Below are 27497 nucleotides of genomic sequence, written 5' to 3' on the forward strand. Positions count from 1 at the left end.
AATGCAGGTGAGTATTGTTGCCATCATAATAAACCAATGAAAACATTCAATTTGCCCTTTAGTATCTGAGATGAATAGTTCAGTTGTTAGATTAGGCCTCCCTCTCAATATCATGGCTTTAATTGGTTTCCTTGGCATTTAGGGTTCAGAAAGATTGAAGACAAGGAAGCCACTCGAAAGCTGTTGAAACATTCAATTTCAGATGGAGGATGATATGGCTAGCTAAGATCCCGTATGACAGTGAAAAGAGTTTCAATCCACTAATCCTTATTAATGAATAACAAACAACTCCAAAATTCAGAGGCTTAGAACAGAAAGAGTTCACCTCACTCATGCTATATGTCTCTCACAGATGTGGGCTGTGCTCTTCTTCATATTTATTCCAGGCCACAGCAGTGGAGGGAAAGCAGGATGGTGAATCATGAATTTGCTCTTAAAGCTTCTGTTTTCAGGGGCACACGTGACTTCTGCTCACATCTCAGTGACCAAAGTAGGTCACAAAATCTTACCTAACTCCAAGTGTTGGGAAAGTACAATCCTGAAAGGAAAATGCTAGAAATAGTGAGCAGTGCTAGTGACAAATAAGTGAGAAGACGTCATAGCTGTCATTACTGCTGGCCACTGAATGAGTCTGTGGTCTGTGCTGCAGGTGGCCACGTTCTCTGTTTGTCCCTCCACGGTCTTTCTCTACCTTTCTTCCTCCTGCCTAGCCCCAGAAGCTAACTTCTATGCACTGTGTCAACCAGGCTCCCTTACCCTCTGGTTTATGGTTGGGGATTTGGCCAATGTGAGGCTTTGGCTAGAGCTTGAAGAATGCGAGTAGAAAGATGTTGAGACGTTTATTCCCCAATCCCTCCTTGCCAGTCTGTGTTTGTTAGAGGCTGAATTCCACTCCAGAAGGTCATGGCCCCAGGTCGGGCGACCTTCTTCTACAGGAACAACTGTCTCTTGGGTCTTCAGGCTGTGGGTAGAAATGGCCTCTCTCTCTTGATACACCCTCGGTGCTTTACCTCCTTACTTGTTTCTTTTAATCTGCACATACCATTCTATTGCAATAGAATCATCATTCATTTCTCTTCTACCCATTTATAGTGATGTATCATCTGTTTCTTGCCAGGATCTGGACCAATAGGATGACCAGGAAAAACTCAGCAACTCTTGGATCCACATGGTGGGTAGCAAGCTGGCTGGGAGAGCTGCAATCCAAGAAAGGCATTATTTTCCAACACCCCTGTAGATGTGGCCAAGGAGAATGAAGGAACAGGCAGATCTACTTAGAGCCAAGAGCCATGGATGGGAGAGCTCCTCTCTGGGTATCAGAATAGAGATAGGAGCAAGGAATGTTCCCTATTTATCCTAAGGGTCAAGGGCCCTCACAATGTCTCTCCAGAATTTCTGTTGTCAGTGAATGCTCTGTATCTTCTGTTGTTTCCCTTTAGAACAGGTATGTTTATTGTGATCATCTTATCCCCATTTCATCATTGTACATTGAATATGTTGGGGAAAATAATTTGTCTAACTAATTTGTCTCTGCTCAAGAGGACTCATGTCCACATCTGACAGAGGGAGTACTGTGCGTCATCACCCCAAGACCCTGGATCTTGAGCTTGCTGCTGTGGTCAAATGGACCTGGGGATTTTCCCACAGGGACAGTGTGAATGTGTTTTACATGTGGGAAGGAGAATGACTGAGTGTTTGGTGACCAGTATTGTGGTAGTCACCTGTGCTGTTCGTGAAATATTCCTGGCTTTCCTCCTTCTGAGTTTATGCTGGGATTGTACTCTGGAGTTAAATGTGGACATAAAGCTTGCTTTGGCCAATGAAATGTGATGTGGGCTGTTTCTGGTAGAAGCTTAGGAGAGCCAGTGCATGATTTCCCTGCTTTCACTTTCCCTTTTCCACAGTGACTGGCAGTGTCTCAGAGAGAGGCAGCTCCCTGGCCTGCAGTGCAGAGTGACGAATGACGCAGAGTCCACCGTGACCCACACTGGCTGTGCATCAGGAAATATGCAACTGTGATTTACTAGCCTGAGATTTTGTGGGTTTTATCATAGCCTGATCTAGCATCTTCTGGCTCATTTGTAGTGAAGATAGTTCTAGACAGAGAGCAGCATGTGCATAGAGACCAGAAGTTTCTTGTCAGAGGGAACAGTTTGGTGTCCAAGGGGAGTAATGTTCTTGACAAATGAGGGGGATAGTGAAGCACTTTAATGCCTTGCAGAGGAGTGCAGGTTGGAGTGAAGGAGACATGTTTGTTGTCGTAAGAGGCTAATACAACCCAAATTAGGGCAGTGATTATGGAAATAGAAAAGAAGTAAGAAGTGAGGGACCGTGTGGAGGTCACACTGATGCTACTTGATTTCATTCAGCAGGAGGTGGGTAGTGGGGACAGTGAGGACTCCAAGGTGACTGCAATAATTTGGGGGAGGAGCTTCGTTTTGCATTGGGTTGTGTGTTCGCCTTAGGAATTTTCAACAAATTGCCTGATTAGAACTCAAGGATATGCTTGTTCAGGGCTGGGAACACACAAGGTGATTGATTATTTGGTTGCTAATGTCAAGGGTGCATGTCTCCTCCTTCTCATCCTTTCCCTCAGTGGGATAGGGATGGATGTGGTAGATCACTATCCATATGTTTTTGCCTAGTTTTCTCCTCAGAAGTGTTGTAAAGGCTGGTATTTGCCTCCAGAGAAAACAGCATTTGTCAACCCTCAGTTGTTCCATGTATTTTTGAGTACAGAAGAAACAGGAGAGGAGGAGGGTGAATCTTTAAACCAATGAGATTACATGAATTTTCTTCAGAGTGCATTGCAGAGTCATATATACAATTTAAACATAGTCCTGAGGAAAACAGACTCTGTAAAAAAAAAATTATAAGTGGAATAAGACTAATGACCTGGATAATTCACAAAATGACATCATCCCTGCAAAGAGCACGTAGTTCAGCTCTTTAGGGTGAGGAGCATCTGAGATGTTTTAAACTGTCCTGAAATACTACATTGTGTCGGAGACGCAAGACTATTGGTTCCTTGACCTCAACTGTCTCTTAGATGCTTTCTTTCTGGTGTTTTATTAACCTGCAAGATGTAGTTGTTCGTTTTTAATTCTTCTTGGATTTCTTTGGGTTCTGCTTCTACTTTTTTGAGAAAGATGGAGTTTCTTTTCACGCCCCACCTCAGTGGAACATGCCCTGACTGAAACAGTATCACCACTGTGGCCATCACCCAGAATCCATGCATCTATACCAAATCAATTTTGTGGCGGGGTCTGTCAAGTGAGATTGCAGACAAGAAGCACTAGTACCACTTGGGAACATGATGGAAATGCACATTCTCGGTTTCCACACAGACCTCGGGAATCAGAAATTCTGGGGTTGGAGCTCAACAATCTGTTTTTATCAAGCCCTCCAAATGACTCTGAAGCGTGCCAAAATTTGGGAACCAGTTGTCTAGGGGAGCCTCAAGGACTTAACATATCCTCAATGGTGTGGAAAGATTTGAGGACGGTCTGTTGATGAGCTACTAATAAGGAGAGAAATCCCATTAAGTGGGCCTTGTGACAAGGAGCAAAATCACTTAACCTTCTCTGTCTCTCTGTGCCTTAGTCTCTTCACCTTTGGGACTGGGCAGTTGGAATGGTTTAGGAGCCCACAAAGTAGCGTGAGGGGTTTGTCGACTAATTCTAATATTTCAGAAAACTTCACGGAAACTATGTTTCCCCTCAATATGCTGAAAAGACAGACCAAAATATCTTACTTGCTAGTTCTGAGCCAAAAATAAGCATGTAAACTGTGAGCTTCTTGTGGTCACTCATTTTCATGATTCTGGGGCTTAATCACAGGGTCCAGCCCTAGGGGAGCCCTTCAAATAACATTATATAAAAAAGTTATGAACCAAGTTACGTAAAGATTAGTATGAAAATACAGACCACTTTATGCTAATCAGAAGCTGCGATAGACTTCCCAAAGGAAGATAATGGCACCCACATTTGCGAGCATGAGTCTTGAGGGTTGCAGCGGTAGAGTCCTGCAAACAGAGGCTAGTCAAGGCAGGGACCAGGTGGCCTGCCCCCGACACTTGGCTTGTTAGTGCTTCTATGGACGATAGCCCAGTTCACTTACTCATAAGTCTGTGTGGTTTCAATTATTTATGATGTTCTGCTAAACCTGGATGTGGTTCATTTGGTCCTGGAGGAGGATCCATCTGGGTCACTGACAGGACCCCGCTGTGTCCATGTGTGCCATGTGCTTCCTGGCAGTGCAAAATTCAGCAGCATGGCAGGGAAATCACATCTCCCAGGCTGGCGAAGGGGGTCTGGGGCCACATGGGAGAATGCACGGTGTGCCAGGAACCTCCCAAATGCTTTGCAAGGGGGGGTCTCTTTCTCAGAATGATCAATCTGAACCTAAGGTTATCTCCTTCAGTCCTGAATGTTTTTTTAAGGGGAACAGATTGAAGACCTCCCCTGCCGGGCTGGCCTGTCAGAGGGAGAGAGAAGAGAGAGGCCGCCTGCTGCCCCAGAAGGGAAGTGAATCAGCAGGGCATTGGTTTCCTTCAAACACTAATTATTGTCTCTTGGCTTCGGAGATTGTCTAATCCCATGGCTACTCTTTGGAAATCTGAACTCTGGGGTCAGATATGTAAAGGGGCAAGAGACCAGACCGAACGTTTATTAGTTCACAGAACTCCAATTCTTTATTAATCACAGCTTGCTCACAATGACACAGGAAAATAGCACTAATGAAGAGTAAATATGCAGGCAGCAACCTTCAGGAGTTGGGATTTCGGGGAGAAACGACTTCAAAACTGCGATAGGTACTTATGGTGGGTGTCTGGTGATTCTTAGTTGGCACAAATGCCCTGCCTAGCCCCCTTAGCTGTACCAGCCCTCACAGATGGAGTTTCTTTTTATTTTAACAGGCAGGATTGCCTCACACTGGGGAAGAAAGACCAGCTTGAGTGAAAGTCCGCAGTGTTTTTGACCTTGTTCGTATGTGTGTTTTAATGCAACAACCAGCTCACAGTTTCCAAGTGGAAAAATATTCAGTAGCATCATGTACTTGTACTATAGGTAAGAGCTTAAAATGACATCATCAATCATGGCATCCACAAATAAGCCACCTGACACATTAAGTAATTCATTCCATCAAAAGAACTTAAACTAGAGAATTAAGCCCACTTCATGAAGAGCAAATTCGTGGCTGCTTGAACCACTGGGATTTGGATCTGTGTTCAGCAGTTTTAAAAGGTTCAACGTTTTGCTTCTACCCAGACTGATCTCAGATCTGTCTTCTCATCCATCCCTTTCTAAAGCCAAAGCACATTTGTAGCACATAATCCAGTAGAAGCAGAAGTAAATGCTATGATTGGTGTGTGTTTGTTTGTTTTTTCTTAGCCTGGTTTTGTAGTTTCTAGACAGTTAGTAGATTATGAGTGAACAAATGTGGAGGTTTGCGTGGAATTGTAATTAATACCTGTAACCTAGGCATGGTCTTAGTCAAGTTCAGAGATTACAAAGCCGTCTAGGTCATTAGGCAATGGTGGGTTTCTAGCACCATGGACTGTCTACTGACCTCATTTTTCTGTTGGAGTGAAAAGGGCAGGGAATGGAGTTCAACATGAGGGCTTCAAAAAGAACAGACCTAGCAAATTCATTTGAGTGGAAAGACACAACATCAAAAGCCTGTTACAGGACATGTAAGATTATGAAATAACTTGCATAATGCAATACTTGTATTTTTTAACAAAAATGTAAGTATTTACAAAATAAGATCCAAGGTATTTTTTAAACATCAAGCAAAACATTCTGCAAAGAGACCGCATTGAATTTTTTTTTTAATTTTTGATTCTGTTTTTTGTTTTTTATAATGAGTTCTTTTTAAACCATGTCATACATTTCCCATACTGATATCGCATGATCCATTATAATATAGGCAGGGGGATTTACTAACAGTGGGGCGTGCCATCCCTCCATCGCTTCAGCCAGAAAGTTCAACCTGCAGCTCCTTGTTCCTGCGCACCTCGGCAGCATGCCTCTCCTGGAAAACACCAAAGGGAGAAGCAACGTCACAGAGCCCGGCTGTCTGCTCCACAGAGAACCAGGAAGGCCTGCCTACTCCTTTCCACAGTTTGCATCTCACTGGAAATCACGCAGTTGTTTGGTGTCTATCTTTAGGAAAGTTTCTCATTTCATGATAAATGACCACAGGAGACCCAGGAAGTGTCATGTTAGGGAAAACCATATAAGACTTATGGAGACTAAAAAAACTGTCATGCCATATTTGATCAAAACCACGATCAGAAGGTCCTATGATTAAGAGAATTTTGAATATGCCAACTACTGTCCTAGATCCAGAAAATAGCAATAAAACATCACATTGTTGTTTCCCCTGTCATTTTTAATGGTGTTTTTCCCCCCGCTTCCCAAATATATGAAGGGCTTTATAATTGCCAATGGATACTTTGAGAGGATTAGTTGCAAGACTTTTTGTACACTTCCTAAATGCTTACCCTGTTTGTCAGGGCTTTTCAAAGCTTGTCCGAATCACCTTTCCAGCCTTGCCCTCCATTCTTCTCCTTTCCACGTGTACCTGATACTTTTGTATAACGGAGTTGTCTTTTCGTGAATTTTTAATGCTTGAGATTCCTAGTCTTCCGTTTCTATTTGGTCAGGATCTTAAACCTACTCTTTAAAGCCTGTAGCAGTCATGTTTTCCTCCATGAAGATTTTCAGGAGACCACAAAATAAAATTGATCTTACCTTCCTTTTGAACACCTGCATAAATGTTTTCTTATATGTGGCAGCCATTTTGTTTTAACTTGTACTATGAGGATTTCTGTTCTTGTCTCATCTTCTGTGTTAAGTAGTTGCGTATATTTAAGCTCATCGAGGGCCAGGACTGTATTTTCTCACTATATAAGTTATGCTATACCTTGCTGGGCATAGCAGAGTGTTCTGCGTTCAGCCTGAAATTGGTAGATGTTTATTTATGTGGGGGACTGAGGTGCTAAGTTTGGTTTGGGAACTGAGCTTACTGTGGAGGGAACTGAGAGGAAAGGTGGATCAGGTATTTTTCAGTACATGGTTCTGTACCGAATGACTATAACCCCCTTGTCTTGCAAATCATAGGTACTAAATAATTGCTTGTTGAATTGAAACTTTAAAATGCTAATGGTTACTAGTATTACTTCTTTTTCTACTTAGAATATTATTTATATTCCTATTTTTTTTCCTGGCAGTTCCAGAAATTTCTTGTGGCTCTATGGATTCCCTTAGTTCAGGGGCAAAGACCTGGACCGGCTATAAAGTAAATCTTACCATTAAACTCCAATTATCTCAACGAGTCTCTGCTTACTGTGTTCTTTATAATACTGAGCATTTATTAGGACTTAACATGGAATCAGTTCTGCATAAATACAGATTTTTATCTGTTAAGTTCCCTTTCTTCCTCACAACAACCCCATGGTAGAGGCGTTATTCTGGTTCCCACTTAACAGATGAAGAAACTGAGGCACGGAAAGCCTACCTCATTTGTCCAGGATCACAGAACTAACAAGCAGCAGAGCTGGGACTCCACCTCAGGGAGCCTGCCTCTACAGCCCCCTCTGTTAACCACTGCTGTACAAACTCACTGTTAGTAGAAGGAAAAAAATTTAATAGTTGTGAGGAAAAATGTGTCTTTTCAAATGTAGGTGTTGGGACAAAAAGGCATATAACATCTGACACTTCCTTTAAAGAAAGAATTGGAGTAAACAGGAAGTTGACTCTAGAGAGTTGAAACACAATTTTATTTAATTGGTTTAAATGAGCTTTTTGTGTTTGTTGAAGAGCCATGAGGAGAAGGGGAAAAAGGCATTTTTAGGGAAGTCACCTCTGTCCCATCCAGAAATGTCACAGAGGAAGGAGCAGGGATAAAACGGGTTCTTCCTTTTGTCCCACCATTACGAGGAAAAGGATGCAGCAAAACCTTTCTCAGGCAGAAAGAAGCTAATTAGAGCTGAGCTCTGACAAAAATTGAGAAAAAGTCCAGACCATCAGTATACTGGAGCAAAATAGCAGACACCTAAGCGTAAGGATTGATACAAATTCAAATTTCTAACAGGGAGCATTATAATTAATATTACTGGGCTACCCTGGAGCGCACTTCTTATGAAACTCAAAATTAGTTGTAAGGAAATGGGTTTTGCTATAGGAAAGAACAACTAGATCTGTGAGCTGGAGATAAACATTAAAAAAGGGAAATTAAATAAATTCTGAGTTTCTGGGAAAAATATTGTCTATTTTCAGGTATTTTAGTAAATACATTATTTGAAAACTTTCTATTCAAATCACCAAAGAGATACCCATGAAATTGTACTTTCACTTTCTATTAGAATGTAGCAGAATCAAAGGGCAGACAAGCAGGAGTTTTTAAACAGTCTTTTTTTTTTTTTTTTTAAATCAGGAAACTCTAATTGTCAGAGGTTACTGACATAGTTGTGATGCTCTGAGATAGCTCCTCAAAAGTCAAGGCTATTCTTTGATAAGATGCATCTCATTATTGAGCTTCTACTATTTGGAGGGTGCTATCAGACCTTTGGCAAGACAGACTGAAGCAGATCTACATTTACCAAGTTCTCTGCAATTTCCCTCCTTCCTCTTGTCAATATAAGGGAAGTGTAATACAACATCTTTTAGCATTGTACGCAACTATTCTCTTTTGATATACAAGCATGTATGAAAGGAAAAATTAGGAAAAATTCTGATTCCTTAAGAATATGTGATTAGAGATTTCTTTGAGGTCTTCCTTCTTTTTCCCCTTTATAAAGTTTTAATGTCTCCCTTTCCTCACTAGGTATCAAATACAAACCAGGGATTTGAATTAGATGACCTAGACTATCAGTTCCATCTATGAAATTCTGTTAGGTGAGTCTATTTAAATGCCCAACGAGGTCAGTCAGTGTCATCAAGAATTCTTTTGACAAAAGTACCTTTTTACAGGCACTTGTAAAAAAAAAAGAGGGATCAAGAGTGAGCTGTGAGTGCCCGGAAGGCATGTTTTCATTTATATCAAGATGACAGTGGTCACTGAGTATAAACTCCCAATGGTACTGCCCAGCTTGCTTACTGAGCAGTGTTTGATGATTGACAAAGAATTGCTGCTTTAGCTTAGTACAGACACTGGGAATCAAAAAGACGTGGGTTCAAATCTAGACTCTGTGGTCTACTTAGCTTTGTGATCTTGACCGAATGGTGTAATCTCTCTAAGGACAAAGTTCCTTAGATGTGAAATGGGGGCAGTAACAGGATCTCTTTTCAGGGTTGTTGTTTGGATTACGTGCAATAGTACGCTCAAAATGGTTGGTCTACAGGAACCAATCAGTAATAGCTGGGTTTAACTCCTCTTTTCCCTTCATTAGTCTTTCATCAGACATGTTCAACAGTAAATAGTTACATAAGTGGCACTTATGAATGAGAATGACCCCCCCAAAAAAACAAAGTCCGATGAGAAGAATAAAACTTGACAATAGATGAAAACTAATAATGGCTGAAATCTTGATTTAAAGTTATACAACATTCTCTCAAACTATTTTTATTATTTTAAGTTATATCACGTTATGTGATGTGATTGTCACTGAAATAATGGCTATGATATTTTCAGTTCAACTTTTCTATATTGTTAGAGGTGATATTCATCAATTATAGTAAGACAATATCCCTTATTTCCTAAGTGCTATCCTTTGTGGTTGGCTAGGTAAAGTAGCTGTCAAGGTCGTCTGTGTTTTTTTGCTTCTCTCACTCCTGAACGCCATGGAAAGCTCCTTTGGTTTCTAGTCACAATATTATGATCTGAGCTGTCTTGGCAGGGGCTAGTGAATAGTGGCATTGTTTTATCAAAGCAAGAGGATGTGACACCTTTGAGTTAAGTGGAGAATTCAACAAGATTCAGCGGAAGTCCTCTCAATTGACCTGCTAGGTTAACCAACATTCTCCATTCCCCCCATTATCTTGGAACCTCCTAGATGTTGGGTTGTTTGTAAGGCTGGGAGCCTCTTCTCTATTATCTCCACATACTTTTCCTCTCACTGGTTGAGCTATATAGCTTGCTTGCAGTCCGTTATATTTCCAGCCTGTTCGACCAGCTAGTTGGGAATTTCATTATATGATTCAGTTAAATATTATAGTAATAGAAAATTGTGAGGGTGGAGGGAAAGCTTTGGAAATACTCAGGAAAGGGAATTATGATCAGATAGTGGATCAACTGTAAAAGCGAGGGGAAACTCGCTTGTAAAAAAGAAAAGTTGTAAAGATCCTATGTATCCATATTATTATACAGAAATTCTCACCCAATTTTAAAGAAATTAAAACTGTAAAACATGGCTAAGAGGATATAGGTGGAAAATGGGAGAAAAAAAGGACATGGGACCCCTATTAACTGATCCATTTCTCACAAAGGTCCTGGTCTACATCAAAAGATTGGTAACTGGCTATACATTTAAATGTTTGATGTTAAAGTTCCGTGTTTAATGAATGTATATATTATTGTTAAAATGATTATACCTGCTTTAACTGATTTTTCAAAATTACCCACTATAGACCCTGTTCGGGTCTGATGAGAGAGCTGTTGCTCTTCAGGGCTCCTGAAGGGCCAGGTGGTGAATTTTCTGCTGGATACTGTCCAGCATTAGGGGAGGAAGAATATGTTAGGGGAGGAAGAAAGTGTCTCTTTAATCCTTTCCATGTGGCAGGAGCCGGTGCTTTTCTTTCTGTCTCTGTCTTTGTGTCTCTTTCTATTAAACTACTCCAAGAATAAGAATATTTGAAATTCACCAGAGTGTCAATTTTTTTTTCTTAAAGATTTTATTTATTTATTTGACAGACAGAGATCACAAGTAGGTAGAGAGGCAGGCAGAGAGAGAGGAAGGGAAGAAGGCTCCCTGTTGAGCAGAAAGCCCGATTCGGGGCTCGATCCCCAGACCCTGAAATCATGACCTGAGCCAAAGGAAGAGGCTTTAACCCACTGAGCCATCCAGGCGCCCCACACCAGAGTGTCAAGTAACCCACAGACTACTGTTTCTAGTCCTGGGTATGACAATTTATGTCACTTAATTTGAAGACTATTGGGTATGTATAATTTCGATCTGAGTGACATAAACAGATCAGCCTAGTGTAGGTCTTTGTGACCTAGGCATTCTTTTTTCCATACCTTTCTCCATATTTGATTCTTTTCTATATAATAAGCTGGAGTGTTGAGATGAGGTGTTATGAAAACAGAAATTGAAAAAAAAAGTGTCACATTCTTTTCTGAAGGAAAAAAGAACAGTTTTACAGAACAAAGGTAAAAAATATTTAAATATAATTTATGGGGGCACCGGGGTGGCTCAGTGGGTTAAAGCCTCTGCCCTTCAGCTCAGGTCATTATCCCAGGGTCCTGGGATCGAGCCATGAATCAGGCTCTCTGCTCAGCAGGAAGCCTGCTTCCTCCTCTCTCTCTCTCTGCCTGCCTCTCTGTCTACTTGTGATCTCTGTCTGTCAAATAAATAAATTAAAAAAAAATCTTTAAATATAATTTATGAAAACCTGACAAAGCATATTTAAGGAGTCTTTAGCTCAGTAGTTCTCAACTCCTGCTAAATATTAGCATCTACCGGCAAATTTTAAAAGTAATGCTGATCTCTGGGTCCCATCCCAGACAATTATATCAAAATCTCTTCGCTTAAAGAGCACTTTAGAGATTCTAAAGTTCAACTGAGATTGCTTTTGCTTTAGGCTTTTAGTTCTAGCTAAAGATTTTGAGTCTAGCATGGCTGGGTCTCCAAGAAGTCTGTGGAAATTTATCAGTGAATAACACCAAAGAAGCCACGAATACCACAGGAAGACATGCTCTGCTCGGATGCTCTGTTCTCTTATTTGAGGGGTGTGGGGGAGGGTGGCGGCGGGGCAGAGCGCTGGTAAGAGCTCACATGGAATTGTATCACATCTCCTGGTTAATTGATAGGGTCAGTGAGGCCTGTCAAATGGTGGGAATTTAGTGTGTTAGCCTTGATGTGGATTTATTTTTACTGACATTTTCCCAGTGTTTTTGTATTTACTATTTATATTGGCCCATTATGATACGTTGACTTATTCTCTAATTTTTGCTGCTAGGTCATTTATTGCTGGGTTTTATATTGTCTGCATGGGGAGAGAGATGATTAGTTAATGCTATTTGATATTAGGTTCCCTTCCAGGTTCCTAAGCACATAGTCGGTACTCTATCAATACTCACTGAATGACTTACTAATAGGTCTCATTTTCAGTGGTAAACATCTTTTGAAGTAGAGATTCCAGAATAACTTATGTATGTTGGCACTTTCATGCATTTTCAGCACGATTCTTATTACTGATTCTCTTTATAATTTTAATCTCATTGCAGTAATTTCATTCAAACAAAAGGCTAGATACTGGTATTAATAAAAAAACTTTGTATTATTTTAGGAAAGAGAACACATATTTAAAATACATCAAAAGGAAGCAAATTTGGTATCACTTAAGAAATCTCTCCACTTCATGGAAAAGATAATAGATCTTGGGTAACACTGGCCCAAGATCTCATTAGATTTGAAAAATGTCTCTGTGGCTGTGAAATACCAGGGGAAATGTGGTCTTAAAAATGATCTGCATTGTATCATTCAGCATGGGATAGAATATTGTCAGCTGAGGGAGTCTGGGTGGCTCAGTCGTTAAGCGTCTGCCTTTGGTCCAGGTCATGATCCCAGGGTCCTGGGACTGAGCCCAACATCAGGCTCCCTGCTCAGCTCCCCCTGCTTGTGTTCCCTCTCTCACTGTCTCTCTCTTTTCACTCTCTCTCTCTCTCTGTTAAATAAGTAAATAAAATCTTAAAAAAAAAAAGAATACTGTCAGCTGAGATTTAAATCAGAATAGGCTACAACCCCTAGTTATCAAACCTGACTGAATATTGGAGTCATCCGGAGGATTAAAAAAAAGAAAATAGGTTCTACCTCTGGAGATTCTGCAGCTTGATGTCAGGAATGTTAAGCTGTCCACAGGTTGATTATTTCCAGGACAAACTGCATGTCTGTATGCATCTGTGTGTCTGAAAGGGGGTAGAGACTAAATCTGGGTGAGAATGGGGAAGAGTGCAAGGTACTGGGCAGGGAGTGAGTGAAGAGAAATGCACAGAGAAAAAGAAATTGCCTATTAAAATCCAACACTTCTGGAAATACTAGTTAAAACATAAAAATTTCATGTGCCATTTTATAATGTCAATCAAGAGGGACATGCTGTCTACTTGTATATGTGTAATTTCAAAAACAGTCATGGTCCTGGTTGTTGATGATATAAATCTTGCACTGGATACTAAGGTTTAATGGAAAATACTGGAATATGACCAGCGTGCCCCATTCCTACCAACTCCACGTGATTTATTTTATTTTGGGCCTAGGATAGGAGATGGTTGAGCCATAATTATCCAGAATAGAATACATGGTGGTCTTCTGCTGTCCATGGTACCAGCAAGAATCTCCTTGATTGTGCAGAAACATGTGAACTGAGGGCAAATGGAGGAAGACCGAATGGTTCAAAGTGAGGGGCATACATTTTACCCAATGGAACTTTGCCCTCCTGCATCTCAGCGAAGCACTGGCCATGGTACCACCATGTGTAACACGCAGAGAGTGGAAGGGCCACCTTCAAATTCTGACCTGATGCACTTAGGTGAAGTACAATGACATTGTTCTGAGAGTGAGGAAATACCAGCTTATATAAGTAAATTAAATTTTAACTTTAAAGTTCTGACTAAGGCATTCAGTGGCTCTCCGTTCCCACCCGAGTCACCTAGTACTTCCTCTACACACTTCAGAGAGCCTCAGCGTCCCACCGCTGTATCAGAGCCCACACACACTTCCCCAGCAATGCTTTCAAAAGTTCCTCAAGAGCACAGATGCCTACCAAACTCTCCATGGAGTTAAATGTATCTATTTTCAGGTTTTATGCCTAATTTTCTTTGATTCTGGCCTGATATGTGTAATCAGAGAATGGGAGCAAAAACAGAGTCATCAGAATAGATGAGAATATCAGCACGGGATTGCCTGATCCTTAGATGAGATGGGCCAACTCTAATTGAAGACATGAGTCTTCCTAAGAAAAACTCAGAAAACAGGAGCACGGCTCCTGTTGTAGAGACTCCTAATGCTCTGATGATGGGGCAGTCCTACCTCTCTCTCCAGTGCCGACATGTTGTTGTACTCAGTACTGGTGCAGGGGCAACTGCTCAGAAAAGGACTTAGGCATTGTTTCTCAAAAGTCGTATTTCTCAATGTTTCATCCAATTTCTGGAGGTGGACAAAGCTAAACCATTTGTAGCTATACTCCACATTTTCAAAGGAAAGTTTTCTGGGTGGTGGTGGTGGGTAGATAGCAGTGGAGCCCACAAAAGGGAAAGACAGAACACTTTCCAGAGGCTCTCCAGCACTGCTCATCCTGACTGAAGGGTTGGTGAGAAGGCACCAGGATATCAGAACTTGGGGAAATGAACATCCCTTACTAGCTTCCCTTTGCTTTGGTTTCAAGCAATGTTATTATACTCCAGTTTCCCATGTAGATTTTCCTACATGGAGAGTTTGGGCTTCCTGCTTTTTTTCATAGATATTCTGTCCTTTTCCTACAAAAATACAAATGTATTTTTCCAAATTATTACTTTTATATTTAGCATCATGTTTTAATTAAATAAATTAAATAAATATTGAATTGAAATAAATATTGAATGTGTTGTTTTATTATATATTATTATTGCTTACTAATATATATTTGTATGGTCTACTTCATATTTCCAATTTAATATTTTTCTAAGGGATTGTTCTTCAAATTTGTACAGAAGTCTTTGCTATACTTGAAAAGCATGGATCAGCCTCCCTGCTGAGCATTTTTTTAAGCACTCACTGCTTAAAAAAAAAATCAGACACAGTTCTAACTTTAATGTTGGATTCCCATACTTCTACCATGTTGCAGTGCCCATGAAGTCAATGCTACAATGGGTGAACCTACCCAAACTGTTGGCTGTCTGTGCATTTGAAGCAGGTTTTGACTAAGTCTCTGGTGCCTGGACATCTGAGAGCTCACCCAGCTGTGTTGCATAGCAACGCATGCTTATGCCCAGAACTTTGTTGGATTACCTTTTCCTGCAGACGTTCAATAATAGCAGCTAGATTAGCCTCACGGTTTTCTTTAATTTGTTCCATTTTCAGGATCAGCTTTTCCTCCGCCATTTTGCTGAAGTTGTTGTTCTCCTCCAAAGCCTTCTGGAGGACTTCTCGCTCATGTTCCCTCTTCTCTGCCAATTGCTTCAGCACCTGGGCCTCCTGAGACTGGGGAAGAAAAACATACTCATCTAAGAGTCACCCACACACAAACCTGGGGGAACAATGGCCTCCTGATTCGAGAGTGTTCTTTTCAAATGAACTCCACTTCTAGCCTTGAGCATGATTGCCATTCAGTACTCATCTGCACGGCTTAGAGTTTTCTGTAGGATGTGGTTAGCTGGGAGATGTGGTCAGCTGAAATTTCAGCTGTGAGTTTTTTGGAGGCACTGTCTTCGAAGAAGCATTTAACCCCGACTGAGGAGTTTTCGTTTTTTTTTTAGAGTTAGTTGCTGCTAAGCATTTATGCAACCAGGATGCTGCAGTTAATCACTGGAGTGCAGCGTCCATTGCAGCCTAAGGAAAATATGGGAAGATTAGGACAAGTTCTAGTCTTTTCCCTGCCCCATTTTTTCACCAGCTATAGGCTGAGTCCCGCAGAAAGCTTTCAACTCTAGCCAATCAAATCCCCAAATTCATTTTCTCATTTTATTCCACCCCCCACCTACCCCACCTCACTCGCCCCCCAACCTGCTTATTTTTCTTTCATTAGCCAAATTCTCTTCGGAGACTTGTGAACAGTACAAAATTAATGTCCACTTGGCGACAGAAAATAGAAAGCCCTTATTCTGGTCTCCTCTTGAACATGCTGAGGTCACCTGGGCAATCTTTGAAACCCTGGGGTTACTTATGATCAGAGCAGAAACATCAAAGCCAGACACACCCTACCCAGCACCCACCCAACATCCCCACATTTTGTGTCCTTATTTCTCCTGCAGCATCAGGGGGCTGTATGACTCTGTGCAGTGGAGGTTAGCAATCACTGAGGTGCTTGATGAAAATGCAGAGGCTTGGTATCCACCTCCCTTCCCAAATTCTGATTCTGTGGTTCTTTCCTGAGACCCAGGAATCTATATTTTTGATAAGCTTCTCTGGTGATTCTAATGCACTCTATTCACAGAATACCTTCTGGAAAATGCTCTGGCATGGTATTTGATGTCAGGGCTGCATTGGTGACCCAGATGTGCTATTTAACTTGACTTTTTCCTCCATAATATGCAACGGAAAGAAGTCTTACTCAGTGCAGAGCTATCCAGGTTTAAGACTAAATTACTGCACACTTATTGTTCCTGGGTAATGCCTTAGGACTGGCCAGTGCTCTGAGGGGAAGCTTCACAGGAGTAATTGTAAATGTGAACACCTAAACAATGGCAGATCAAAAAAATATTTCATGGCTTGTCAAATACTGATTACTATTAGAAGCATTAATGGGAAACCATGGGGTCTTTCAGGAGAGAGCTTGGTATGTGAGAACTGTGAAGTTTGACAGGGGAATAAGCTTCTCCTCAGATACAATTCTACAGGAATGGTAACATCAGGCAGCCTTAAAGACTCTTTGCTGACGTGTTTGCTCTGAAGTTCATCAGGAACAGGTCTACTGACTCACTGGAGATTAGAACATTTTGGAAACTAGCCCCATGTCTCCTTTTAACCCCCAAACGGTTTCACTGACATCCTTGGTAGACTCATCAGTCCTGCTTCATTATAGCTGACAAAAAAACCAGTAAGAAAAATGATGAGAAAATGTTAACACAGAATAAATTCAAAATCAAATGGAGCTTTTTGGGAAAAAACATGAAAAAATATTTTCTAGCTGATGCATCCTCCTGCCTCTAGGTGGGACTATTGGTAAAGCATCCTATATGGATTTTGCTTCCTTATTGTTAGGACTACTGAACTGGGACAGGGACACACTGACTACAGATGTGTGTGTGTACACACACAGTTATACAGTTTCTCTCTGATGGACTGCAGGGCAAGAGGCCATGTGCCTGCTGTTCTCCACTGTATCTGCTCATGGAGAGAGTTATCATGGATCGGTATCAAGGGGCAACTGAGGAACTTTTCATTTTCAGGTGCTCAAATTTACTGTGGCTCTTCTAAAATTGGGTTCTAACTTACAGTTTATATTTGCATTCTTAGTTTTCTTTTGTGAAAGGCCTAAAGACAGTCAGGAGACAGCAGGGGAACAGAATCGAGAAGGGAAGCCCTGGGGACTCACAGGGCAATATGGCAGCATGTGTCTTTTCAAAGGACTTCCTTGGTGGGGGACGTTTGGTCTGTGTGAACAAACACTCCCCCAGGCCCCATCACCAGTGACGGAGAGAGGCCTATTGCCTCACTGGGTGGAGCGTTTGGCTCCGTTCGAGCTGCCTCAGTTAATGGCATTACTCCTTTGGCAGCCGTTGGGACTAAATGAGACTACCCAGCATCGCTGTCAAGTGTATTTCTTTAGCACAATTAATGGGGTGAAACAGAAACAGAAGGCAGTCTAGAGCGTTCTCAGGTGAGGCCACTACTAAACGATGAAGGCCGGCCAAACTGGGCCAGGCCACTTCAAGGCTGTTCCTTCCTGTCGTGCCTTTTCTTCTACAAAGGAAAGGTCATATTTGCGATCGTCTCAACTAATCCATTTTTAGGACCTAATGATTACCTGTGTTTCAAATATATAAAGTTCAGGTCCATTAAAGAAATATATGACATGAAGTTGATTATGGAAAGAATTCCATACTGAGAAAATATTTATGACGGGGCCTCATTTTGGTTTCTCCTCACAAGTACTTAACTTTCAAACACATTCTTCCACAGAGCCAATAGACTTAGGGTCTTTACCTCAGTTCCTAAGGTCTCCATAATTCCACTGCTGTGACAGTCATATTCCTTTTTCTTTCTTTTGCAGCCTAGCACCCAGATATCTCTGCCTACAACTTCTCTGAATTTATTCTTGGGGAGAAACTGATTCATTCATATATACACCTTCATCTCCCAAGGGCGCCTGGATGGCTCAGTTAGTTAAGCCTTCAACTCTTAGTTTCCCTTCAGGTCATGATCTCAGGGTGGTGGGATGAAGCCCTCATCGGGCTCCATGCTCAGAGGGGAGTCTGCTTGAGATTCTGTTTCCTTTTCCCTCTCCCCCTCCTGCTCACGCTCTCTCTCTCTGTCTCTCAAATAAACAAACAAATAAATCTTAAAAAAAAAAAAAAAAGATAGGGGCACCTGGGTGGCTCAGTGGGTTAAAACCTCTGCCTTCAGTTCAGGTCATGATCTCAGGGTCCTGGGATCGAACCCAGCCAGCATCGGACTTTCTGCTTGGTGGGGAGCCTGCTTCCTCCTCTCTCTGCCTGCCTCTCTGCCTACTTGTGATCTCTGTCTGTCAAATAAATAAATACAATCTTGAAAAAAAAAAAAAGATACACCTTAACCTCTCAGTCACAGCCTCACAGCCCAGAAGAAAACCGGTTATGGTTCTAATATTTCCATCAGTGAGCAAAAAAGGATACAGTTTAAAAAACTGCCTTAAAATATAAGGTGTGTGTAAGGATGTAGAATAAAAATATGTGTTAGACAAAAGTGGATAAGTATCCCTTCATTTTGGCAGATGCAATGTTCTCACTGCAAGGTGGAAGAGGTGTTTTTTATTTTATTCCTTGCTTGGGCAGATTAGCAGAAAGAGCCCTGACTGGGAGGCTTGAAAGGTAGGATTTGTTGAAAGTTGTTAAAAATAAATTGTTTAAGGGAAAAGGTCTGACCATGGAGGACCATCTCTGAAGAGCATGTACTTAATATAGAAGATCACGGACACAATGAAATGGAAAATTAGGGCATGATAATCATCAGCTGATACAATGCAAATGTCAAGGCAAACTATTTATAGAACCGAGACATCCAACATGACATTCTGGGAGATCAGGGAACTTTCTCCACCTTGCTATTGTAATAATGGAGGCGCAGAATTGATGAACACCTTTTCTAGGCATCAACCTCCTCACACTGAACTAAGTATCACTGCAATGATTACATGAGACTACGTGAAGGGAAAAATAATGAGACAGGGAGAGGAGTTATTGTACATTTAGGAACACTTCAACATTTTCTAAAGAGATTCATTACCATTCCTTATATTACTGAGTATGAATTTAGTTACTATCCAAATGAAATGGAAGATAAATTTGAGTTAAGTGGTATATAAAACTCACTTTATTTTATGTACACATAAGAGATTTAAGACTATATTTTAGATAGTATTAGTGTTCCACTTATTTCAGAAGTGAACACACTTCTAGCCCTTTTTTTTAATTGTCTCCTTTCATCATTTGAATACATTACTTGCCACTAACTAGAACCTTTTTTCAGACACGGGATCTCCTAGTATCTCAGTGTCTTCACAGCGATAGGTTGGAGGATGTGTCTTAGATTATTGGCTTTACTATTAACAATGAAAAAACATTAGTAACCCAGCTGGAGCATAATAATGTCTTGTTAAGATATAATAATTGAATATAATTGTTTAAAACAAAAGGGTGCCATATTCACTTTGTGTTGGAGTGAGAAGTGTAATAAAAATTTTAAAATGATTAAAACCTAAAGACCTTTAGAATGAGCTCTTAGACTAAAGCCTGTACTGATTTTACTGTGATGAACTAGGAAAAGAACTACCGGGGGTAGGGCTGCTCTTCCTCGAGGGGACCACACACAAGAGGGTTCTGTGGACCAAGGGTCAGATTCACCAAGGAGAAGATGCTTTCTGAATGTTGAATTACAAATAATCTAGCACTTTAGCTCATAATCCACTGCTGTACAAACCACCCCCTCTTTTCCTGGATGCAACTTTAATGGATGCCATCTAGGAGATGCCAACAAACAGAAAAGGTAAGTCTATCAAGTTTGGTGACCAATGGTCCACTTTATTCCATTTTCTTAAAAATAAGCAACGTATCTTTCTTTCAGAGATTCAGGGACTTTGGAGTTGATAGGTGATAATATTGTCAGTGTGTGTATCTCACTGAACTGGTTTGAGTAGTGCTCTTTTTAATTCAATCTATTTTAGGTTGAGATTTTATCCATGTCATTAGAATTCTCAAATTTTCATCATTTTTTCCTAATACTAATTTTTTTCAGGCCCCTGGTAGTTGCGCAGACCTATTTATATAGGTGTCACCTATCAAACTGTTTCTCCTTCTTTGTAACTTGATAAATAATATTTTATAATATTTGAAGAATTTATGAAATGTACGGTAACATTTCAGTATCTTTGTTGATAAGAAACTTCTTTTCTTTATAAAATTGTGAATTTTCAAAATCAGAGAGGGAGACAAACCATAGGAGACTTTTAGGTATGGGAAACAAACTGAGGGTTGCTGGAGGGGAGCAGGGTGGGGATGGGGTAACTGGGGGATGGGCATTAAGGAGGGCACTTGATGTAATGAGCACTGAGTGTTATATGCAATTAATAAATCCCTGAATTCTACCTCTGAAATGAATAATACACTATATGTTTAATTGAATTTAAGTAAAATAAAATTTAAAAAATTGTGAGTTTGCTGGACTAAATGGGCAGGAACCAGATGTGTTTTTGCATAATAATAGATCTTTGTCTCACAGGGCTTGTCAAGTGTCTTCATGTAGGATAGGTCTTTTGGTTCTCACATTAACTCCATGACAGAGGTCCCATTACTAGGCTCACTTTACAGATGGGTAAAATAAGACATAGACAGGTTAAGGACTTGCCCAAGGTCATACAGCTATTATGTGGTAGAACCAGACTTTGATCACAGGTATTGTCTTAAACATATGTTTTCACCCACTGTGCTTTTAAAGATGCTCTTAAACACTATGATCAGCTTATGATGACCATATAATTTATTGTCCAAACTGGGGTACTTGTAAAATTGAAATGATAATAATGATATAGAAAAAGCAGGATTAAGCTGGAGTTGTCCTGGGCCAATTGGGACTTTGGGTTAGCTTAGCCCTGCTGTTTCTTGCTAAACGTTTGTTGAATGAATAAATGACTGGCTGGCTGGCTGAACGGATGGATGACTGAAGAGTTTCACCCATGGGGGTCGGTTGCAGTATGGAAACTTTGATTTCAAAATATGAGCTTCAAGCTGACCTCATGAGATAATTTGGTCTTACGGAGGCGAACGCTGATTCCCACAGATAATCAAAGAGTGGAGGAAAAGCAGGAAAAAGACTTATTTCTTGTGTAACAAATTTCTTCTGTGAACCAATCAATGGGGATTAATTCTGGTTCAAAGGAGCCTAAGGGAGGACTGTCCAACCTAGTAACCAGATGGTCGGTGCTGCAATAGTGTCAGCAGATGGTATGAGGAATTGGGGACACTGCCAGAACATTTACTGTGAAGTGCATTTGAGCCCACATGGAGATGACTGCATTGCAGCCCTCCAGTTATAAATCCAGAAGGCCTCTGCAACATAGCCTAGGTCATTGGTTCCCAGATGTGGTCCCTAAACTCTCAGAAGCAGGCCTTTTGATGATATCAGTGGAGGGGAAAGGGGCTCATAAACTTTTATTATGTTTTAGAAACCCTATCAGAAATCATATTTCACCTTTTTCTTTGTCTATTTTTATACTCACATTGAGTTAGAATTAAGTCAATTTATGAGAAAATACTTATTTTTAATGATAATCAAAATATTAATTAGCAGTTACAGATTTTTTTGCTTATAACCATGGCAAAACAAATTTATTAATACTATTATATTTATTTTATTAATACTATTATGTTAATATCACACTACTATTAATAACATGTTTGATAGGCAGAATCTTTAAAAACTTGTAACTATGAGAACAGAAATAGACCCAGAGCAAAATGTTGCTGACCACTGGACTAGGTTGGACATGTGTTTATTTTTGAAAGCCTTTGGTGTTTTTTTTATGTCTTCCATAATAGAGTTTGAACATCCAATCTGGGTGCTTCAAGGCCCTCCACAATCTCACCTCATTACTCTCCATCTCCCTACCCAACTGCACTAGTTCACTGGTCTACCCACTGCCCTGAAAACATACATTATGCATTCTTATCTCTGTGTATCCTTACTTCTGGAATGATTCTCTTAGTCTAGAACGATTCTCTTAGTCTAAAACACTTTCATGTCTTCTCTATCTAACACTATTTATTTTTCTAGTCAGCCAGTTTTTTTTTTAGTAGATATTTTTCTAAAGAGATGCTGTGATTCACATCAAATAGTGAAATGTTTTTATTTTCCTCAATGATCTCCCATTTCAATTGAAGTCTAAGTCATTAAAATGCTACCTTCTGACCCCAATTCCTGCTGGCCCCTCCTTGTTCTTTCTACTTCAGTCACACTGAGCTCTGTGTACTTAAACTGTCCTAGCACACTCCTATCTCAGGGCCTTTGCACTTGCTAATCTCTTTACTTCAAGTGTTCTATCCCCAGAGAAGAGATGTAAAGCTTACTCCTTTCTTTCATGCTTCCCCCCAACCCCCCAAAATGTTCTCATATATAAGAGGCCATTTTTGGTCACCCCATATGAATAACGCCTTCCACTCCAGCACTATCAATTACCTTTGCCCTGCTTTATTTAGTTATTAGCTATTTTTTCCTAATTGGAATAAGGTTGATGAGGCATCTCTAATAGCTAGAACAGTGCCTGTCAAATAGTAGGTTCTTAAAATATCTGTTGATTCAGTGATTTTTCCCAGACTAAGAAGTCTTTGGATTGTAAAATTTATTTAGTGCACTTTCAGAAGATATCCTTTGGAAATATAGTAATTATAATTTTGTTTTAGGATGTGAAGACAAAATAAAAAGTCAAAGCAAGTGATATATTGCCACTTTAACGTTTGGTTCTAAAAATTATCATTTCCTTAGTCATTTAAAAATATTTGCAGTACTAATTTTTCTAGGAACTAATAACAAAAGACAGAAACCATGCCTTCATGGAGTGTATAATTTAACAGTGGGGACATTAGGGCTAAATAAATATATATGCAGATAAACATATGCTTACTAATTGTGCAAAGTGTTACCAAAAAAAAATAATAATAATAATAAATTTGAACACCAGGAGAGAGACCAGCAGGTGAAAATTGGGCCCAGAGAAGCTCCCTCCCCACAGTGAGGACTTGACAAGTAAATGCAGAGCCCACGGAGCCAAAGAAGAAAGTGTGAGATTTAGAAGATCCTATTACTTCCAGTAGGTCCCAAATTTCCCCTGGGTTGGTTCTGATTACGTAAAGATTGAAATCACAGCATGGCAGTTTCTTTTTAACTTTCTGAGTTTATATTTCAATGTAATTCTTAGAAAATATGTAAAAAATTAGTAAAGTTGGAACTGAATAATTATCTGGTACCATTTAGAAACAGTTAGGCCTAAAATTCCTCCATGGTTCACTAAGATTTTTCTGGTCTCATTTTTATCTGTGTTGTCCAACTGAATAGCTACTAGCCGCACAGGGCTGTTTCATGTTACTTTTTACTCCTTAAAATGTAACTGTTAGAAAAATTTAAAATACATATGTGGCTCACATATTTTTGTTGGACAGCACTGTTCTGTGTAGCTGCAGAGATCACTTTTTTCATGCTGACAGGGCTAGGAGAATTACCAGTTGAATAGTGTAGGAGCTAAATAGTTACTGCAATTGTTATACTAAAGCTAAGCTTCTAAAGATGAAAATTGTGGCTATCTGTCATTTTGCTTGTCGAAATTCCATTTCCCCTTCTTTGGATAACAACACCTCAATTTCCTTTTAGGGCTCTACTTCTCCGCATTTCTCTGCAGGAATCTTACCTCCCCACCTCTGAAGGTCAGGTGATCCAGGCTAGCCAATCAAAGTACCGCATCCTCTCAACCCCAAGGATGGGCTCAGGGTTCAGGGTGTGACCCCAGGACAGGACACTGAGGCTCAATCCCAGGACTTTCGTGGGAAAGAAGAATGTTCTTTCTGCTCGAGTGTCTAATTTGTGAGGAAAATAAGTTGGGAGCGACTATTGGAAAGGAAACTCTCTTGGTCTTGAAATCAACGAGAGCCAGGAGGAGATCGATGATAGATATAAAAAGGTTTATCTGGCCACATTGCTTCGTCTGGATCCAGCTTGTTTTTGAAGCTGTAACCATTTCTAGACATTTTAGTCACATACCCACTTTGTGTTTTAGCTAGTTGAATTGAGTTTTGGTTATATGCATGTTTTCACTAAGGTAATCACTGACATATATCCACTAGCTAGAGGCTCTTTGAGGAGAATTAACAATTCTTCTAACGAGCACTAATTAAGTTGGCACAAGCCAATAGAATAAAATCAATTAATGATTTTTTAAGTTGGTACTTTCTGTTAATTAGTTATATTCTCTTCTAATTAAAACTCTACTACCAGGACATAATCTATATAATGATTTTTGCCTTGAAAATTGTAACAAGTAATACCAGACATGTGAAGGAATACTGATTTTAAAGGCTTTCAAAAATTTTTCCTGGTGTCATAATGCCAGATGATTATATTTATAAATGTCTTAAAAGACATTTTAAGGCCAATTTCTAGTTCAATTCACTTGTATAAAGGTGTAATTGTTGATAATTTATCATTGTCAGGGTGTAGGAATTTTACCAGAAAGAATTAGTAATTAGCTAACTCAGGAGTTTTATGAGGCTACCAAGTTAATTTTGATAATCTCTGTGTTTTTCTTTCCTTTTAACAGTATCCTTCAAATTAAATACATTGCCTGGAAAACACCAGCAACATTCTGAACCATGATGCTGAATTTTCATCTCAAGTTTCAATCTCAGCTTAGTCACTGACCTTCTATTATAATCAAATCCCAGCATCTCTACAGGACAACCTAGGACCTGTACCCATTGCCCTTTACCTGTAAGAGAACTTGATCTACCTAGAATGTAACACACCATCACTGTTGTAGTTAGAAACTTGTATCTGTTGGCAGCAAGTTAGGAGATAAGTTCTCGTTATCTGATATTACATATGTATGTATATATATGTGTGTGCATATATGTACACATGTATCATACACACAGACATATGCACATACACATATTTGGCTTATTTCATGTTGACTGTTAGAGAATTCAGCGAGAAAGACTATCTTTGTTTTCTTTGTAACTATCCAACCTATAGGTGTTGAATGTATTGGCTAACTTTCTATAGACAATATATTAATAAAATAAAAAATTATTGTAAATGCAGAGTTTCCACTCAAGTAAGACAGTGCATGGAGCATATTCTTAGTGTCTACATGCTTCTAAAAATATTTTATGATAAAGTCAGTGAAAAATAAAATAGAGGCATGAATTACCTAAAAATAATTCCATTTGGGTTGGTCAAGAGCATTTTGGTGGAATGGACTTTAACAATCACTTGGTTGGTACAAGCATATTCAGATGTAACTTCTATCTTTATGTGTAGAGTCCTTGGGATTTCTGAGTGCCCCCCCCCCATTTTTAATACCCTTGGCTTCTTAGTCATCTAATTGTGAACAATTAGAGATTGGGCAAAAGAAAAGTGCTTTAATACAAACAGGGGCCAATGGAAAAGAGAGAAGAAAAGGCCATCAAGGTTTAGAACTGGGGAGAGGAGGACACTGATAGATTTAGAGGGTCCTGATCTTGGAAGGACCAACTTCAAAGGCAGGAAGTAAGGCCTTGAGGACAGAGGCAACCTTGGGGCCCTTATCCTGGGGTGAGCAGCATCTGGGCAGAGATATTTTAGGGGGAGGATCTGGTGGTCTATAGTTTCAAGGAAAACCATGCACCACACTGGGGATGGGACACCGACCCTGAGAGGAGTAATCACCACTTGTATATCCCTCCTCACCTCCAAACCATGAAGCTAAGTTTCCTAAGTTTATGCTTTCCTGGATATGCACCGTGGACTAAGGCAGGGAGATTTTTATGATAAGGGATCTAAGAGAGGGAGAAGGGCACCAAGGTATTGAAGCTCTTTTAGTGTCTAAGATGTTTGGTTTCAAGGAGCCCAGAGACAACAATGTTTACTTGAACTAGCCTGGCTCTGTGTCTGTTGAAGACCTACACGTGCTGGGATATTGTAGGTTTACACATATTGTCCCCTGGAACCTCTGCTAGAATGTGTGGGGTGGGGGGAGAAGAAAGGAGAGAGAAGAGGAGGGAAGGGAAGAGACAGAGAAAAGAGAGAAGAATTGAAAAACCTATGGGAGAAGTTACCTTTCTTCTTTCCTCAGCAGCCTCCAGTTTTTTCTGGATCTCCTCCAGAGACAGGTCTTTCTTCTTTGGAGAAGCTAAAGTCCGAGGGGCTTCTGAGATGGGAGATGGTGGCTTCAGGATCAGCTCAAAAGCCTGGCCAGAGGCACGTTTGTTGATTTGCTTCACTTCCATATCTGAGGAATGAATATTGGAGGATGTTAAGCATACAGAGCTGTGAAGCAGGGGTTTATTGAAATAATTTGAGTTCAGGCAACGGAAAGCAGCCTTGTTATTCTGGCAAATAGGAATAAATGCTGTGTGTGATTATCTGTTCTACATGGTTTTGAACATACAAGATCTCTTTTTTTACTATCATTACAGATATATTCCAACAGAATAAATATGTACAGTGTTGGGAAATTCAACAACATCCATAGGGAGTCGATTAAAGGCAGGCCTCCTTAGGAGAAAAGAGCCCAAATTGATTTTAAACCTAACTTTTTTTTCCTTTTGAATAAATATGAGCTTCACATGAAAATAAAGTGGCACAGATTTCGATTTATCCTTTGAAAATTACCATGGCTGGAGGCATTTTCAGGCTAAATGAGAAAGAAAAAAAATAACAAAGGTTTATTGGAAATTTGAAATGCTTTACCAGTTCTTCTAGGAAGCAGTGCGCGAGCAATGTTGAATTTATCTGTTTAGCTTCTAAGACTCAGCTCACCCATGACTTCTGACTTTTTTTCTTCCGTCTTCAATCCCTAATGCTGTAGAACCTGTCACTGTCTTCCCAGTACACTTTGTGTCACCTCCAGCTTATCCCTTAACCACACTGTGCTCTGCTTGCTGATTATATTTGATATTGGACGTATGTCTCTTCTCTTCAGCTCTAAGTTCCCCCAAAGAGAGGCTGTTCCATATTTATCTTTGCAGCTTCTGTGACAGCCTGTAGTGAGGTATTAGAATCCCAGAATAAACGTGGCCGGATTATGGGTCACGGCTGTATCTAGCAGAGGAAGCCTCTGTCTGGGTTATCTATCAACTCAATGAATTTACACAAGGTAGGGATCGGCCCCGCATTCTAATGGAAGTTTGGGTTGGAAACTGAAACCCTTTCACAAGGACCTGGTTACAAAACAGTTAATTAGCATTTATGACAC

General features: G+C 40.2%; 1 protein-coding gene across 1 annotated transcript in view; it reads right to left on the reverse strand.

Moving 5' to 3' along the window:
• Positions 1–4670: 4670 nt before the first annotated feature.
• The window catches only part of STMN2 (stathmin 2), a 27895-nt gene continuing 5068 nt past the window's right edge, over positions 4671–27497 (reverse strand). The window contains exons 2-4 of the mRNA XM_047724877.1: positions 26359–26631; positions 15152–15343; positions 4671–6036 (exon numbers count right to left, since the gene is read on the reverse strand). Of these exons, the coding sequence (XP_047580833.1) occupies positions 5977–6036; positions 15152–15343; positions 26359–26631 (525 nt within the window). The 3' untranslated portion in view covers positions 4671–5976. The remainder of the gene's footprint in view (positions 6037–15151; positions 15344–26358; positions 26632–27497) is intronic.

Source organism: Lutra lutra, chromosome 4 (genome assembly GCF_902655055.1).
Source record: "Lutra lutra chromosome 4, mLutLut1.2, whole genome shotgun sequence".
Classification (NCBI taxonomy): domain Eukaryota; kingdom Metazoa; phylum Chordata; class Mammalia; order Carnivora; family Mustelidae; genus Lutra; species Lutra lutra.